The sequence below is a fragment of the Filicampus tigris genome, chromosome 1, assembly GCF_054856515.1.
Source record: "Filicampus tigris isolate MCC_2025a chromosome 1, RoL_Ftig_1.0, whole genome shotgun sequence".
In the NCBI taxonomy this organism is placed as follows: domain Eukaryota; kingdom Metazoa; phylum Chordata; class Actinopteri; order Syngnathiformes; family Syngnathidae; genus Filicampus; species Filicampus tigris.
Genome location: NC_141217.1, coordinates 34,759,418 through 34,777,497, shown reverse-complemented (window position 1 = coordinate 34,777,497; position 18,080 = coordinate 34,759,418). Strand labels below are relative to the sequence as shown.

The 18,080-nt window shown below is 40.8% G+C and overlaps 1 protein-coding gene across 4 annotated transcripts in view; it reads left to right on the top strand.

The window, feature by feature from the left end:
• LOC147153777 (vang-like protein 1) overlaps nt 1–18,080 on the top strand; it is a 48,960-nt gene that overhangs the window by 9,548 nt on the left and 21,332 nt on the right. For 2 of the 4 annotated variants that reach the window (XM_086036116.1, XM_086036134.1), the window contains one exon: nt 12,850–12,959. In XM_086036116.1, the coding sequence (XP_085892242.1) occupies nt 12,850–12,959 (110 nt within the window). Of the gene's footprint in view, nt 1–12,768; nt 12,960–18,080 lie in introns of all 4 variants that reach the window. The other 2 variants (XM_086036107.1, XM_086036125.1) reach the window with 1 other exon arrangement.

Below are 18,080 nucleotides of genomic sequence, written 5' to 3'. Positions count from 1 at the left end.
GCGTAATATTTAATATAATATATAATACTATTTATTTCAGTTCAAGGCATGTCATACCTCACCATGGAAACAGCAAACTTGAGAGTGAAGTACCTTAAATGTTGAGAGGGTCGAGTTGAAATGAAACATTAATTCGTCTATTATTCACTCAGTCGAGTGAAAGGCATAGATTGTCCAAGGATGCAAGTTGCATATAAATGTGTGTCTTGTTCACGCTTGTTAGTTCATTTCATTTCAGGATATTCCATTGATAGGCTCAAACAGTCTGTCATTGATAAATGTACAAAAGAAACGCTTAAATGATTAACTTCAATGAGCAAATGTGCATAGTTTATGATTCTAGTGAGGCCAAGCTAGAAAGGGGACATATTGTGGTGAATGTGACTTCTTACTGCTTGTCTCTCCATGATGTCACTCCAACTTTACCGTACTGTGAGATAACAGTGGGGCAGAGGTAGGAGGAGTAAGTCACATACTGTAGGTGCGAATAAGAAGCAAGTCTCAAGTGTTGATCTTCAAGTTTCCCAAGTTACTGTGACAAAAAAATCAAGTAAGTCAAGTTGCCACTAAAATTCGAGCAAGTCGAGCCAAGTCGGCACTTGTGGTTAAGTCGTAAATCAAATCAAGTCAAGTCCGACTTGCATGTTTGAAAATTAATATGGCTTCTGCTATTTACAGTTTCTAACTGTGAACATCGTGATATGAAATTTAATATCGCCTCATCTCCAGAGGAATCAATTTGATGTGACCTCCTCTTCTGATCACAGCCCCTCTCTGCGCATTCAGTCGTTACATTCAAACTGAGGTCACTGAATATCAGAACGGACTGCGGGTCATGTTTATCAACCACACGGGTTGCCACAATCAGCCAGTTACAATCATTTACCTTAATAAATAACATTTATATGACATCAGTCAGCTGTTAATGTAACTATTATACAGACTAGCAAGTCTACTTCAGCTGCTTCCTGCTTCTGCATAACAATGACAACTTTGGTTAAAAAGTCATTTGGGTAATGTAGCTCTCTTACTTTGTGTCGCAAAGAAGCAACGTCCACGGGCATTGCCTTTGTTGTGGTCGCCACTTGCCGCCATGCCGTCATCTCACCCCATGAGATAACATGGTCTCCTTTTTTTCCTGTTCATTTTTGTAAACAAATAGGGGTTGTACCACCAGGCTTAATGCCCAGAAGCCTGTCATTTGACTATTTCTGCTTTACATTTGACTATGTCACCCCGCCGTACCCCCCTGCTGCTTTGGCAGGTAATGGACAATTTACAAATGAAAGGTGGCTAATTGTAGCCAGCAGAGTTGTTTGTGAAATATCAACCAGATTTGTAGTTCAATAGTTGTTGCGAAAAAAAAACCCAAAAAAACTGGGCATTCTATTAATAAACAAATGGCAAGCTTTTTGTTGAATCCCACCACTTGTGTAGATGTGGATTTTTTTTTTTTCTGCCTCTTGTCCTTGAGACAAACTCAAAATCTGAACTCGTTTAATATAAAACTATCTATTGATGTTCATATCTTTGTCCCTGGGGGCAAACACAACGTCGGGTGTGATGTCGTCTTCGTCATTCTTCTGCGCATGCGGGCCACTTTGACGACGCATGTTTTCATACAGCAGCAAGACCGAGGCCGCATTCATAATGTAATATGAACGCTTATACAAAAAAAAATTCAGCTTTCTTTCAAAAAATCCGAATTGAGCATTAAGACCTGCTAGCCTAGATAACCTAGCCAGAGTTATCTGTCTGGTAGTTATTGTGCATCCCTATTAAACGGAGATAATCAGTCTGCTTCCTTGGAGGACGACAGTAATTGGAGAATATTCATTGTTGACAAGATGAAACTCTGAGGATTTGGATGATTTTAAATTGGTCTTGTTGATTCATTTGCTAATCGATTAGTTCTCAATTAATCGATTACTTGTTGCACCTCTATTATAAAGTATAGGATAGTAGAGCTCGGGAGTAGCCGAAGTATGGTCCGTGCCCAACTGGAGGTTGAATTACTGACATTCTGGAATGCCAATCCAATTCCACAGCAGTAATAACCCTCATTTGCTCTGCCGTGAACATCAACACAGCAAACATGTGACACGATATGCTCATTCTCCTCATGCTGCTGCTTGTCTCATGACTTCATCTGCAATGTTGCTTTGATGTTTACTCGAGGGAAGTCACTTTTTTTTTGCAGACACTTTGTGCGGTGTTAGAGGCAGCTAAAGTGTGCCGTTGCAAGTCAACTGTTCAAAGTTTTTGCTTGTAAGTAATGCTGTAAAAAAAAAGACTTTGTCTTTGATTCCACTTAACGAAAAACAGATGAATGGCTTTTTTTGGAAGAGAGTTCAAAATTTGAAACACAACAGGATCGTTCTTTGTTATTCATGAGACGCGCCTCATTTATCATATTTGTGCTTTCCACCCTCGTTTCGTAAGCTTGTCTTTTGAAAGTTTATGAGCTGGTCACTATAATGAGGTCCGGTCACTTTTTTTTTTTCATTAATTAGCCGCTTGTAACATGTCAAGTTTAAGGGCTTTCGAAGTCTGTTTACATGCAGTCAATATTCAGATTTAGGTCAAAGTTCTGATTTCTGAAACATTCGGAAAAAAATCTGTTTTTCATGCGCGAGTGGAAAGAGGTACACCCGCATTTGCGCAAACCGTTTGAAGCTGCGACGCACGCACGTCATGACACAAATAGACGTCATTTCCACTTGTTACTTTGCTTCTAGGGCTGTTTGATTTTGCCGAATAAGAAAATCCCGATTATTTTCTCTCAAACCCGAATTTACGATTACGATTTCTTTGTAAAATAAAAAAAAAAAAAGTATTTTGAATGTCTTTTATTTAAACTGAATTTTTCTTTCTTTGAACTCAAAATGCCAGTCAATTTAACTTAATACACACATTCGGGTTGGAAAGGGAGTAACCCAGGCATGATATTCGGAATTTTAAAAAGCAGAATAAGGGAATATTCAGGTTATTGTGCGCGTTCGCACGGCTTTTAAAAACCCAAATATTGCCAATATTCCGGGTTTAAAAGGTTCATTGGCTGCATGTAAAAGTTGGCCGCATTGCGTCACGTGACCGACGCATTGTGCTGCGCGACACGTTGGCGTCAGGTCTGCAACACGTGCCGCGCCTGGGGCGGAGCCATGGGTGGGCCTGGGTGTGCACAGACCCACCCAGATTGACAGACTGCCCACCAGTAAGATTCATGAAAAAAAATATATACTTTTAAATTTTTTGTAAATTACACAATTATTTTGGAATTTATGTTTTTTATTTTTATTGAATATTAAGAATGGCATAATTGCGGTTGTCGAAGGAAGATCTAAACTTCATATTATTCAGTTTGTCATTTTATTTCAATATACGATGCGTCGTGATAGAAGGGTTGTGCTCAGTGAGAGAAATATTGAGGCCCACCCTGATTTTTTATTTTTTATTTATTTATTTATTTATTTATTTATTTTCCTCCAAACCCACCCATTTGCCACGTTCTGGCTCCAACCCTGTGCCGCGCACACGTCAGAAATTGTTGCTGCGCACATTCTCTCTCGTGATCGGTCCGTTATGTAACTTGTTGCGATGACGTACAGTTTCCCCCGGCTCGGCCCAGCTATTTATTTGTCACCACATAGGAGGGGACCCACCACGCAGCTTGCTGCTGCCGCGAAGCAAACTAGTTGGGCAGCGGCGTGGGTGTTATGTCACGTATGTGTGTGTAAAGAAGGTACACGTGGGTCGTCTCGTCATCTAGGTCCCTTTGTTGTAGCAGACACGATATGCGTGGAATATGAGTTAAGCGGCAAAATCCACCCCTTTTTAGCCATCTCTGGTGGCGGCCATGTTGTCACTTCTGTCGACTGAAAATGACATCACAACTGCTCAGGGCTCAGCTAACCACCTATCACGGCTGACCTGATTGGCCGTTACCTGAGTCCTGAGCAGTTGTGATGTCATTTTCAGTCGACAGAAGTGACAAAATGGCCGCCACCAGAGATGGCTAAAAACGGGTGGATTAACACTTACTCCACAAACGCAATATTAATCAGAATGCTGTGTTTCAACTAGTGGGCCTCCATAGAACATTTTCTTTAAAAAAAAAAGTGTTTGGGTTGATTTCTACTTTAAGAAGAGGACTGGGTCACTGTAAACAAAGGACAGCAATGGAGGACATTCTGTATTTGGTGTTTTTTTTCCTCGCGTGACTCTTTATGACAAGAACAGTGTAAACTTTGTTGCTCGCATCCCTTTTGACAATTGTAACAAAATATTAAACCATTGGGAAGGTAGACCGTACTCTTCATGAAAGATTAAACTGCCTTTTCATCCCAAATGAAACGTTAATTCACATGCACGTACAGTACACTCTGTGATTTTTGGCACTCCTGGTTAACATGCATTAAAATGAATTCCATTTTTAAACATAATCATACTAAAAAAATTCTAGAAATGCTTCACCAGATACAGAAGCAAGCTCCTCCCATGGCCATCTCAGTCCCCAGACCTCAACCCCATTGAAAACCTGTGAATTGAGCTAAAGAGGAGAGTGCAGAGAAGATTTAGATGGACTGTGCAAAGAGGAATGGTGGAAGAGCCCTCTTTCTTGCGAGAGGTGTTGTTTTGTTGACCAAAAGGGGTTGTGCAAAGTATTGCACAATCAGAGGTGTTTTTTTTTTTAAATTATTATTATTTTTAAATGTTGGTCCTATGTTTAGCAAAAAATGACTTGAAAAAAATGAAAGCTAAAGAACACATCTAAACCAGGGATGCCAATATTTATGGAGTTCACTTTACTTCTCATGAACTTGGAGTGAGTCTGTGGAGAGGTGTCATAATTAATCAACAACTAACTGATTATCAAATTAATCGACAACTATTTTAATACTCGTGTAATCGTTTACAGCCATTGTGTTAAAATTATTAAAATTGTCCAAATCCTCTGATTTCAGCCTCTCAGTACAAATTATTCTGATTTCTGTCGTCCGTCATGAAAACAGACAGATCATCTTTTGTGTTTAATTACAATAAGATATTTGAAAACATCTGCTTTTACTTTGGAAAGCAATGACCGAACCAGTAAAATAATTTTTTCAAAAGGTTGGCAATTACAACCTTCAATTCCTCTCATGGAATATTGTTCAATGGTAGATTTTTTTTATTTATTTTTATTTTTATTTTTTTCCAAAAATTACATAACTAAGTTTGTAATGCACTTTCATACAAAATAAAATTGTATTGTATTGTAATTGAATCGTATAAACGATTCTAAAAATATTCCATTGTGACAGCCCTAATTCTTTGTACAAAATGTCTTTACCAGTTGTAGAAAACATCTTCTGTATAATAACAGTTCAATACCAGGCCATGGAACTGTTAGCTTGGCAGTAAACATTCGAAAAATAGGCACTGCAATGCAGGCGTGGATCATAAATTAGCTTTTAATTTTGGTGCTCCAAACTCCTTTTTGCACTCTGCATGAACTTGGACCCATTGACCTTTTAATCCCACATTGAGGACGCTGCCGCTGCCTTTAAAAAGATTAAAGCAAGTGATGAGGGGGGGAAAAATTGCAGTCATGTTTGGTGGAAAGCCCGTCATTATTTCTAGCATAAAAGTATGACTACAGATCATGGGGTAGCGTGCATGTTTTCAACAAGCCTGAGCAGTGTGCGTTCAATGTGGACTAAGATATTATCAGACGGCAATATCCCAAAGCCTATTAATGTATGCTATAGCAACATGATCGTTTTTGTGTTCAAGCACGGCATCTGACGCTAAGTTGAAACATCACAGTAACGTGAGATGTCGCTGTCCAACAAATTAGCGCAGTGGACCCACGCATATTCAAATTCACCAAGGTTTTATGATACCGATCATGCATGAGTGAGATCAGCCGATTCCGATCACATGGAATACCTGTATATTTTTCCATTTATTTATGGTGACTGCTATTATGCAATATTATCTGGAAAAAAAACCCCAGCCATATTATTGCCGTAATTTTGACAAAAATCAATATTTATTTTCAAAAGCATGAAGAAATACAAAACCGTTGCTGGCACAATACAATAATTACTCAGTCACAAAGATAGTTGAAAAAACAGCTTTTAGTAACACAGTTTTTAAACAGATCAAAAGAATCAGCAGTCTCAAAATACTTAATTATACAAAAAGTCAAATAAATAACATGCCACCTAAACATTGCATGGTTCAGAATATAATCAAAGTAGAAAAAATAGTCACATTGGACATGGCTTCACTCGAGTAAACTATTCAATGAGTTCCTGAATTGAAACAACTCAGGAACTTGGTTTATTGTCTTGTGCATAGACAAACTATCTTGCGCACTTGTCAACGAGAAAAAAGTAACGCATCATGCCTAACACATTTTGGAATGCATATGCCTCGTTCGAACATTGTCATTAAAAGCAGTACGCGGGCGAAAAACAGGACTGATACCCGAGCTCCAATTAACACTTGTAAAACTTAAAACAGGATAATAGGCCTTCTTTTAGGAATCTTCCAATGCGCCAATACAGTCTTTGGTGGAGCTACGTCTGTGAAGTCTTTGCGTCCCGGTAGCACGTAGCTAGCGAGGCGCGAAGTGGCCGAGCAGACGGCGGAACCCGTTGTCTTCCACCACCGAGAATGGTTGGTCATCAAGTCCGATAAATGTCATTATTTTCCTGGTTATTTGCGTTGCATCTTGCCTGCCGCGCTGGTATGGGCTTGAGTCGGTCAGCAGGGGCTGCGTTAGCTGCCGTTTCATTGTTGCTGCTGCTTGATTGCAGTGAGCCTCGTAAACCCACCATAGTCTTCCAATTGCTTGTTCTTGCAATGTCGGATTAAGTTGGTTGTGTTGAAAAAGGTATCTTTTCATGGCTTATATTGCAAGACGCAAACTACATACAGCACACCGCATGAGCTGCGGGTGATAGGATTCTTTGATCGGCAATAAAAGGCTCTGATCGAATATGCCGATCAGGTAATTTTTCACGAAAATATATATTTATATATGTATGTGTATATATAACTTTATGGTGTGTTTGACTCTTTTTATTTGGTGCAGCCCAGACACACCAAGACTCTCTTCTCTAGCAGTCCCCACATAAATTGAGTTTAAAGGCCTAGATAGACCGAACCGACGTCGCAGGTCGTTAAGCGTCGTTGCGTCTTTAAGCGCCGTCCGATTGTTGTAGTGACCACCGTCGTAGTGTCGTAACCCGTCAGGAAGCGTCCGGTGGGCGTTTACGCATGTTGAATCGGCGCCGCGAGTCGTGACACTTGGTCACTCTGATTGGCTGTTAGCTAGCAAATCAGCGCTCGGAGCACCAACGGGAAATGACAAATGCTGCCTTAATCTTCTTACATGTACAAGAGCGACGGTTGTCAATGTAAGTATTTCACAATACCGTGTCAGGAACGTGATGGTTTACTTCGCGTGGGAGTTTATCGTGAGTGAAGAATATAGCTGAATGCATTGTTTATGTTTTTATAACCCGCCCATGGCCAATAGCTTTCCGGTTGGATTTTTGTAACAATGAGAAATGACTACCGCCACCGATGGTATGGAAGGGTATTACATCTCACGCATGCGCAGAAAGTACTGTACTTTACCTTGCTGCCACTGAGGGAATCCTGTAATATTTTTCACTCCGCTTTGTACGTTTACTGGGTAAATGCAAGGCATACTTGAATGTTGCTTGAAGCACTGTGTTGTATTTAATTACATTTTTTTCCCTTTTACTGCATTCCTTGATAAGTGGTTGTATTACAAGAGATTTTGAACCGTATTTATTTGGCATTGGATGTTTGTGTTTTATTTTAACTTTTTATGCATTTAATTATGTAGCCTATATAAAATATGCATTTTTTTTTTAAAGATAAATAGGGAACAGATCACAGAAAATTGCCATCAATTTTATGGAAAATTATTAGCGGTTTGGCTAATAGATGGATTACATGAAGATATCAAACACGGAATCAAAACCAGTGTAATCCGTAACAACAGTTCAGTGGCAGACTGCTAAACCTATTCACAGCCGCCAGTTTGTGTTGTCAGTGTGTGGATCCACAAGTTTCGGGTCAGTAAGCAACGATGCACGTCGGCCCAGCGGCCTGTCAAGCAGTGGCTTTTCCCAACAGCCCCAGGAGCACAATTAGTTTCTATTTCCATCTGCTTTCTAATGACCCGTACTCGATGTTTCTGTATATACGGAAGTCAACAGACATTGTTAAACATCACAGTGTTTAGTTATACCTGGACTGATTTCTCTCGCTCTTTGCTGCGTTCCAAATTGTTTCCTCTGTTTTCATGCCATACTGCAAGCACTGTTGTCAATGACACCCTCTATAATCTGTCCTGCTTATTCTGCAGTCACTTGAGCAGATATCAAAAAGAAAATCACCATATGATCAAGTCTTGATTCTGATCAGAGGAGATCTGATTCCTTGTGGGTTTTTTTTTTTTTCTTGCGCTCCAATGATAACTGAACTGAGCCACATGGGAGAAAAAAAAATGCATCAGTGTCATTTGAGCCATGTCCTGTGAATCAAACTGCTTTCTTGCTTTGTCACCGTATTTGTGTAAATGCTCTTTGCTCATAAGGCTGTATTCATTGCGGATAATATGGTTGACCCTTTTCTGGTTTTGCGCAATATGACAGCCGTGTAAGTCCCGAGTAAATTCCAAACTATGCGTCTTAAAAAAAGATCTTTTTTTTTTTTTTTTTTCTTTTTCGCCCGCAAAGGCAGCACAAACAATTCCATGAATGTTGTGTTCCAGTGTTCACATTCTCATTCAAAAATCAACGGCGTTTTAATGTACGGTGGATTTCAACCCTACAATTTGCATTGTGAGGTTTTTTCCGTGCCTCTTGATGCATCACGGGCAGAAAGCCCGGCCACTTCCCGTGTCTGTGCGTCTGTCTGCCTTTATTTGACACCAGTGATGCCAAATAAAGATGAAATAATTCATTTATGACAAACTATGTCTCCAGGACAAATACTGATTTATGCCGTCAGCTTCGTGGGTGAGAAGAGGCATACATTAAAGCCGTTCTCTAATTTGCTCTTCGGTGCTTTGGAACAGCACTTGAGACTCTACGGAAAATCCCTGGAATCTGCACTTCAGATGACTGTTGATGTCTGCAGATTGTCAGTCATCCTGATTTGAAGAGAAAAGACGGCAACTGGACTTCTTGGCTCTATCGAAGATTTGAATATGCCTTCATGGTGACAGGCAAATAGTTTTCAGCAACCCAGTAGAATTCCAGTCGCCTTTGATTCAAGTTGAGATAGGACAACCAGTTGTAAGACTGTCCGTCAGTGAGTTGGCGTTTTTAAAATGAGTTGAGACAAACCAGCAAGGAGTATTTAGGTTTTTTTTTCCCCCCATCCTCATAGGAGTGTCATACAAGCAGACGTGCCCGCAGACCGCCCACGAAGTCACTGGCAGCTGTCCTGATGCCACGCTTCTTAGAAGTGTGGGTCATTGTGAACTTGATGTCTTTTTGGACAGTCGAGAGTTGGTTATGCATGAGAGTTAAGAACGCAACAATGTTCCCAGTCGGGAGAAAATGCACGGCCGCTTTCGAAGCACCTTGAGGGCACCTCCGCCGCCAACAAAATACGCCATAAATCTTTGCTTACTGCTGGAAGCATGACCAGCAAAGTTTCAGTGGAAGTTTCCAGTGGCGAGGGAGTGGAAAAAAAAAAAAAAAAAAAAAAAAAAACAGTCGTTCAAATCTTGATTCTTGTTTTGCTTTTTCTAATCAGATATTGTTTAATTGTCTTCTCATGTTAGTATTTATTACTGTTTCCTATCAAGTGGAGGTGGAGAGGTTCAAGGTGAGTGTGCACATGCCCCGGAATGTGAATTTTATTTTCACTTCTTGTATGTATCTCTTTGCTGTTTCATTTTTGACGTTTTTCTTCAGTTGAAGAGCCGTGGCTATCCCTTTGTGCTGCGCAAGCGTGCCAAATGTTTATAAGCGTGACTTTTGTTCGATCCCTTGCGATGCAGTTTTGCGCATCTTGTGACTAGCGTTTTTTTCGTCTTTTGTATCTCTTTTTATCTGATAGCACCCGCAGAAAATCAGGTCAAAAGGCGCCTTCATGTATTTCTCAGCATCCAGAATCCCCTCGACCCTCTCGTTCTGTCTGCTTCTTGGGGAAGCCCTTCTCATGTTGGCTGACAAGTTTCAGTTGAAAGTACCCACCAATCACCTCGTACGGGCTGAAATTCTGAGGCAAGAAAATGTGCAAATGATGAAACGGGATTCGTGAACAATGGTTGATGATGCTAAGATGGTGAAGCTTGAATATGTCTGGTTTTAAAATGCGATCCTTTGTCATGCACAACTTTAAAAAAAATTTTTTTAATTTTCACTTTTTTGAAATGTTATGCTTTTATACAGGTCTACTTTCTTACGGTCCACCTCAGTTCGTTCTCTGAAAACAGAAATTTGGGTCAACAAGATTGCATATGCGTGATTTCAAAGAGTACATTTGATAAATAAGCTAGCTTTGTTTGACTTGTATAAAAGCGGGTCGCGATTTAATGACCATGATGAATTAATCTATCAGTCACATGCCATTAGAAGTTAGCAGTGTCCCTGCACATGGGCTACGGGCTTCTGACTTCAACCACTGCGTGGTTTTAAGATACTACACAGTAGGCCTGCACGATGTGTCTTTTGAACATCGCGATTGCTCGTAGGACGTGCGATGTTTTAACTTTTTTTTTTTTGTTTTCCTAGAACATGCAAACTTTTGTTTTGCTTCAAAAAAGCAGCGAGCTACTCCGTGCTCTTACACAGCCTGTCTCGCTCACCCCCTCCTTCCTGCCAATCAGTCACCGGCCCCTCCCCCTCCGCTCCGCTGTCTGCTCTGAAAATAACAGGCGACATAGAGCAGCGGCAGAAGCGGCAGTGGATTTAGTCCCCAAAAGAAAGTCAACATCCAAAATATGAAAGTATTTCGGCTATAAAAAGGAAGATTCAAAACAACAAAACATCCTTTGCCAACAGCGCCTCGCCGTTGTTGCTGCAATCGCCGTCACAAGTATGAGCAGTTCAAACTAAGAAATGGGACCCGAGGGGAAATTTCATCTACTCGGAAAAACAATTACAGACGCCTTCGCCAGCATAACTTCTTATGATAAGAAGTACAAACGGCACCGACAAATCACGGCTGCATTATGTTTTACAGACAGTTTTAGTTATTGTTATATATTTTTGAACAACTCAGGGGACTAATGCACCTGCTCTTTAAGTTTTAATATTTTTGTTCTAATTTGTTTACAACTTTGCTGCAGTCTCACAAAGGTTTTTTTTTATCTTAATGTTATATTTTTGTAAACAACTCAGGCGCTAGTACACCTGGTTAGGCTAGTTTAGTTTAAAGGTGTTTATAACTCTGCTGCTGCTTTAGAGGTTTTTTATTTTCTTCTATTTTTTGAAATGACTCAAGGGTCTAGTGCGCCTGCTCTTTTTATTATTTTTTGTTTAAAATATGTTTAATATTTTGCTGCTGTTTACATTGAAGTGCGAAATACAATGTTAAATAATCTATTATGTTACCGAGACATGACCGCAATCATCATTCACAGATGAACCCTCTTAGTCTGGATTAAACGATGTTATATTATATAAACGATGTTGAGTTAACCAAATTATTCCCAAACAAATCATCTGGTGAAAATTCTATTTTCAACATCGCAATATATATCGCGGTAAACCCCCGTTTATTGCTGGGAATATGTTGCAGACGTACGCGCGATAGGTGTTCTCCAAAGAAGAGGCAACACATGCTCGCTTCTAGCTGTTGATTTGTCACTCCCAGTTAAAGTTGACTGTAAAACTGACACATAAGACAAAATATAATCAAACATTTAAACGCCAAACCATCTAATACCAGCTGACAAGTGTGCTAGCTTAATGCTAAGATGCAATTCAAAACGACATGCTAACAGAAATTAGCATAGGTCTTGCTGTCATTATAAACCTTTAAAGAACTGACACTTGAAAACAAAGCTGCAAGACATCCAAACAGAGAGCACGACAATACTCTGAGGAATATTTTCTCTCTGTTTTGGGGGAACATTAAACATCACGGCAGAGTACAGTGCCCTTGGGCATGTTGCGGCAAAACGTCGTATTATACTGAATGTGTGATTTGTTTACAATATCTTTTAAAAATCCATAAAAAATGATGACTTAAAAATCTGCACTATACAGATATTGTAGTACAGTATATGCATTTGTCTTTTTTTCTTTTTCTTGTGGTTCAATGCTTCAAGGCACACATGACCAACGTAAACATCACTTTGGATTACATTTCTTTGTTGTATTCTTTGGTTTTGTGTCGTGACATTGACTCTCACATTAAATTTGGTGACTCCTGCAGAAATCCTGACCACATGTAAACATAATTATTGAGCGCCTCATTCTTGTCGGAGCGCTTTTTACTGCGAGTAGTCAGACAAACACGGTACTTTTGTATTCATTTCTGTTCACAGTTCCAACTTGGTACAGGTCTGGGCTGTATTATAATGCTATTTTAGTTACACTATTTTTTTTGTGAAGGCTGAAGTTTTAGATTGTGATTGTGAAGCGAATCTGGTGAGGTGACCATGGAGTGTACTGTGTATGTGATGAAAAGACAGACAGGGTGCCAAATACCTGCTGAAATTCACTTTCTTGATTCTATCCCATTTTAAATGTCATTCTTTTTTATGTTCGCCCCACCCAGGTTGGTGTTTCCCCGCCTCAGGGTTCATTTCCAAGCCGACCGCCTGAGCAAGTCAGCTACACTCTGCCGCTCTGCGAACAGGACGGACGGAGTCCAGCTGAATTGCAGCACAGTGTTGCCATGGACACGGAGTCAACCTACTCTGGCTATTCCTACCACTCTGGGCGCTCGCGGGGCTCCCATCGGCACGGGTAAAATTGAATCCTCCTCCCCTTTAATGTTGAACCATGCTCGAAGCTGCTATCGGGTTATCTTGCTCATCTTCCTCTGGCTATGCATTAGTGTGTCACCACAGCTCTGCTCGACCGGCCCGATAAGGCCTAATTTCTGATGGCTCTGCAGATAGGATGAAAGTCTGAGATGAGAGAGACCCCCTTTCTTGTTACCATCGGACCAAGCCAGAATGTTATATGAAGCCTAGACTTTTAGCTTTAATTTGAGAGGTTTCACAAAAGTTTAACCTGTTTAACAGTGAACATTTAGTAATTACAGCTATTCCTGTAGGGTGTCTCAATTTTACGGTTCTTACAAGTATTTTAGCTATTGGAAATGTACATACAAACAAAGGGCGGAAGAACATTCAGACCCCTCCTGTGACAAATGTGGCATTTTTTCTCCCGGTGTTATTAGTCTTTTTGAGACTATGACAATCCTTCCCTTTTAAAAAAAAAAACAAAAAAAAAACGAACCTTTATTTATTCAGGCAAGTCCATTGAGAGAATTTAATTTAATGCTGACAGACAGCAGAGTAAAACAAGGAAACTCTTGCAGCCAGAGCAGGAGATATTCACCCCTGTGAACACAGTCGCACTTGTACAAAGGCTGCCCTGGAAGATTCTCCCGGTGATTTTCACTCGCCATTTAAACTTTGAACCAGATGGTGACGTTTTTTTGCATGTAACTTTACTGTACTGAACATTTCAGAACCCCTGTGCTCTGTTGGTAGTGGCATGTTTCCGAAGGAGTTGATCTCAACACACTGCAAATGGTCGTACGGTTATGTCTTTATGAACCTTGCTTTGTACACAATCACACCGAGCAAAACATGGCATAGGACAAAAATAAAAATGTCTTGGTACGATCGATTCCGGGGTCGGTTAGGGAACTAACCCACCATCTGAAAATGATTAATTATTTGATACGTGTACAAAGCTTCCCATTCTTTTATGGCTTTTCTGGCCTCAATGGCAGGAATGTCGTCACACTGGAATGGACGATAGCGTTTGAAAATGTTTGTAATGCCCTCTAAGAATCATCGTCTTTTATTGAAATGTGTTCTCTATACAGTTGCTATCTCAGTAGCACGCACCAGAGCACAGGGCAACGTCAAGTGCCCGGGGAGCAGGTCAGGATTTTCAAAGTTAACTTAGGGGCACGGCAGCCGTGGGTGTGGATTGGGGTCCCCACGGTGTCAACCGCTGTTCTTATCCACTTGGCCGCGGCTTCCGGACAGTGGGGAGGCCTTTAAGCGATTGGCAGCAAATTTGCAATGGAACATTGAAGGATTCCCTACTAGGTGCTTTTTTTGCACTCCTCTTTTTAGGATGCCAAATCCACCGTCTGGTGCCTAATTTGAGAGAAAACGAGGGTTGTTGCCTTTCAAAGCCCTTGGCATGGTAGTCAGAAGGTAATCTTTATACACCACCAAAGGGTGCCATGCAGGAGGCAGATACGGATCACTGTTGTCTAATTACACTCTCAGGAACAGATGCAGGCGTGAAAAGTACTGTTATTGCAACACACACGCACGCACACGATCAGTGTTATCACTTATGACTCACTCGAGCATAAAATGTGAATGATTAAAAAAAAAAAAAAAAAAAAAAAAAAAGTTATGCTATTGATTATATACTATTATCCCCGTCTTTCAGTGGGTTATGTTCCAAAAACTGCGGTGAAAAGTGAAAATCTTAGAATACTGGGTATCACCGCTAAAAAGATGTTTTAGTCTGAAATTACCCTCCCGCGTTCTTTGAACACATTCTAGACCACCTTTTTGAAGCTGAGCGCTACTTCTTGACTACCGATTCATGCAAAGGGCCACCAGTTTGATACAGAGATTTGAAATGACACATTTGCTCCAATTACCTTCAACAATGTGATTATTTAAAAAGTCATTCATGTGAAGACACCGATAATGTTGATTTCTGACAATAATTAGGAAACAGATGAACATCAATCTGCAACACGCTATTATCATAACATTCTGATAGTGTTTGCATTTGCTGCTACAAGATTCCAAGAAGATCCTAATGACCCATCACTGGTAAGCTGTTTTTAGAACAGACCCGCAGGCTACTCATGTGCTCCTTGGAGGCTTCCCACGGGCACCACATGGGCGACCCCTGTCCTACACACAAACACGTAAAGTCTTTGGGAAAATGCTTTCGTCCGGGTTTAAAGCGATGGATAACTGGTTATCCCGCACAATTATACGCTGCATTGTTCTTGGGTGATTGAGGTGAAGAGAAAGTGTTGATCTGGAGCCGAACGTCCCGGTGGCCCCCCCCATCTCAGGCAGACAAGCCATATCCACTTGAGGGATCCATGCAGCTGACTAAATTGCATTAATCAGACCAGAGTATCATAGGATAGCGCTGGGTTGGAATATCAATGAGGCTGATGCATGCTAATGAAGCGGAAGCGAGATGTGGGAAGGTAATTGGGAAGGTTTGTGTTGGGAGAGGGAGAACTATGTGTTCAAATCACTTCTGCGTAATTCCACAGCGGAGCATTCCAAAATGCGTTGGCACCTTTGCGTCTCTTTCCAACACACTTGATGTTCATGCAGGGGCCATGTTCTCCGTCCCGATGTTACGGACTACAGCGTATTGTCACAGTGAATCACATCTACAAAATAGGTGTAGCACAGGCGTCACGACTGCAACTTTTAATTGTTCCACATGCGCCGCTCAAGAACACAGCCAAGATGCCAAACGCACTTGGCACAGTGCCGCTGGTCATGCTCACTTTGATTGTTCTACTCCTTAACGCTGCCATTAATCAGAGCAGCTTCTTATCCTCCCTATGATCGCGAATAACGCAAATCCCCTTGCAGCTTCCTGCGCTCTCTCGTCCCCCATTAATGAATCTAATCAGCGAATATAGCAACTCCTGCCGGAGCAGCCCATGCCACAATGTTATTCGAAGTCCTGATAGCAACGCGTCACGGTAACTGCAAGAGTTTAAAGGCACGCAGCATCCCTTATTCTCCTAGCTTGATCACCCCTATGCGAAGGAGATCATGTTTTCACTTGTGTCTGTGTGATTAACAGCCACGTTCATATTGAAAGGAAAGCACAAGAATAGAAGCGGAAAGCAGTGTGGTTCACACCCTCGAAACAAAACACAGCTCCAGTAGCCTGTAGCAATCCCGGCGCTGTCACTCATTGGTCGGTTTCCGCCTTTTCTCCCACCGCCAGGATGTCCTGTAACTTCGTGTTGGGGTTTGTTATTGTGTAAGGGTGCAACGTTCGAGGGCCACTACACGAAGTTTGAGCTCTTATTCAAGGGCAACATTTATAAGTGCAGTGTCAGGAACTTTCCTTCAACTTTTGCTAAACCCAGTTAGAAACAATTATTATGATTACTAATGTCAGGAAAAAAATGTGCAGTTACTCCATCTTGATAGAGTTAGAATAAAATTATAAATCATAAAAGCGGTCCGATTGACGCTCATGCATGGAGTGCATATAAAAAGTCCACATCCCCTTATTCAAAAAGAGGTTTTTGCTATATATTGTAAAATGAGACCAAGATCAATCATTACAAAACATTTTCCACCATTGTGACCTAAAACATGTACAATTGATTTTTTTTTTTTTTTATTAATCTTTTTGAGAAGCAAAGTCAAAATAAATTATAATGTGGTTGCCAGAAGTGGGCATGCCGTCTGACTGACGGACCGGTCCGTCGGTCCATCACTGACAGACGCCTATTTTGCTGACTTTTTTGTTATTTTTTCGACGGATGGGTACCGTGGCCGCCAACAGATGACGGACCAGCAAAATTGAGTGAAAATGACCAAGTAAACCCTCTTGTGTCTGGCATGTGACCACATGTGCACCTGCCCCTTTGTAAATTGCCTCTGATTAATCCCACATGAATTTCAGATGTTCTTAAAAGGCTTTCCTGACTTTTTGGCTTTCCAGCAGAAGCATGACGGTTGTGTGACAACACCGACTTCCGTTTGGAACATCACCGTGCCGAAGGGCTCACTCAGATAATGACCAACGGTTCACCTGTTTTCTGTGTTTAGTCATTTTCAGTTGACAGCAAGTGGCAAAATGGCCGCCCCCTGAGGTGGATAAATACAGGGGGATTTTTCCTTCTTAATATATATACCCCAAACGCAATATTAATCAGAAGAATCATGTTTAGACTAGTGGAGGTGCAAAGAGCATATTATTGTAAAGACATTTTTTAGCTCGACTTCTCCTTTTATTGTGCCGTCAAAGACCTTTTATTAAGACACTTGTAACTGTTTTAATTTGTGAAAAACATGTGTAATATGTCATTGGATAATACGTGTCATTATAAATATAAAGAAGATGATAAATATGTAGATTTCCTAAAATCCCAAAATGTAATATAATTTTACTAATACTAACTGTAAAAGTATAAGGACATGTGGCCATGACACTTACAGGAAGTGCAAAGAGAGGAAAATATTGTGCTGGTTTTCAGCATCCTCTCTTGGAAAGAATTTGGCCCAACCTTTGATTGATAAATCAATTGAGTAAATGTTCTCAATACGTACATTATGCCCCTTTGAAATTGCTGCCACATCTGAAGTGAGGGGGTTACTAATTTGTTAACAATTAACCTCATTGCGCTTTGTTTGAATTCAAGAATTGTCATTTGCCGTTTTTAGTTCCGTATACAAAATGGCCGTAGACAAAAATGTGAAGAAGAAGAAGACAGATGAGGGATTAACTGAGGCCACGCATGCCAGCTTCTCAGTGGTAATGGATCCACATTGGGCACGGTGCCATGTAGCCAAAGTGCTGCTGGAGCGAGGATGCCGATTCCTGCTGGTTACATTTGACACAGGATTAGAGTTGTAAGTGCATAAGGTCAATGGAGCTCATATGTTGGAGCGCATGTTTGGGGTTGTATTTGGGTCAGAGTGCCCATATTAAGTCGTCGGGAATTAGATTTTGTAACAAAGCAAACAATGTTTGAAAATGAATATCGATCGTCTCTGTCACTGATTGTCATTGTTAACCGCTGCACACTAGCTAGCAGGGCACGTTGGCGCTCATCGTGCTTGTTCTTTCTCGTTCTGTTCTGAATCCAACGAAATAGACAAT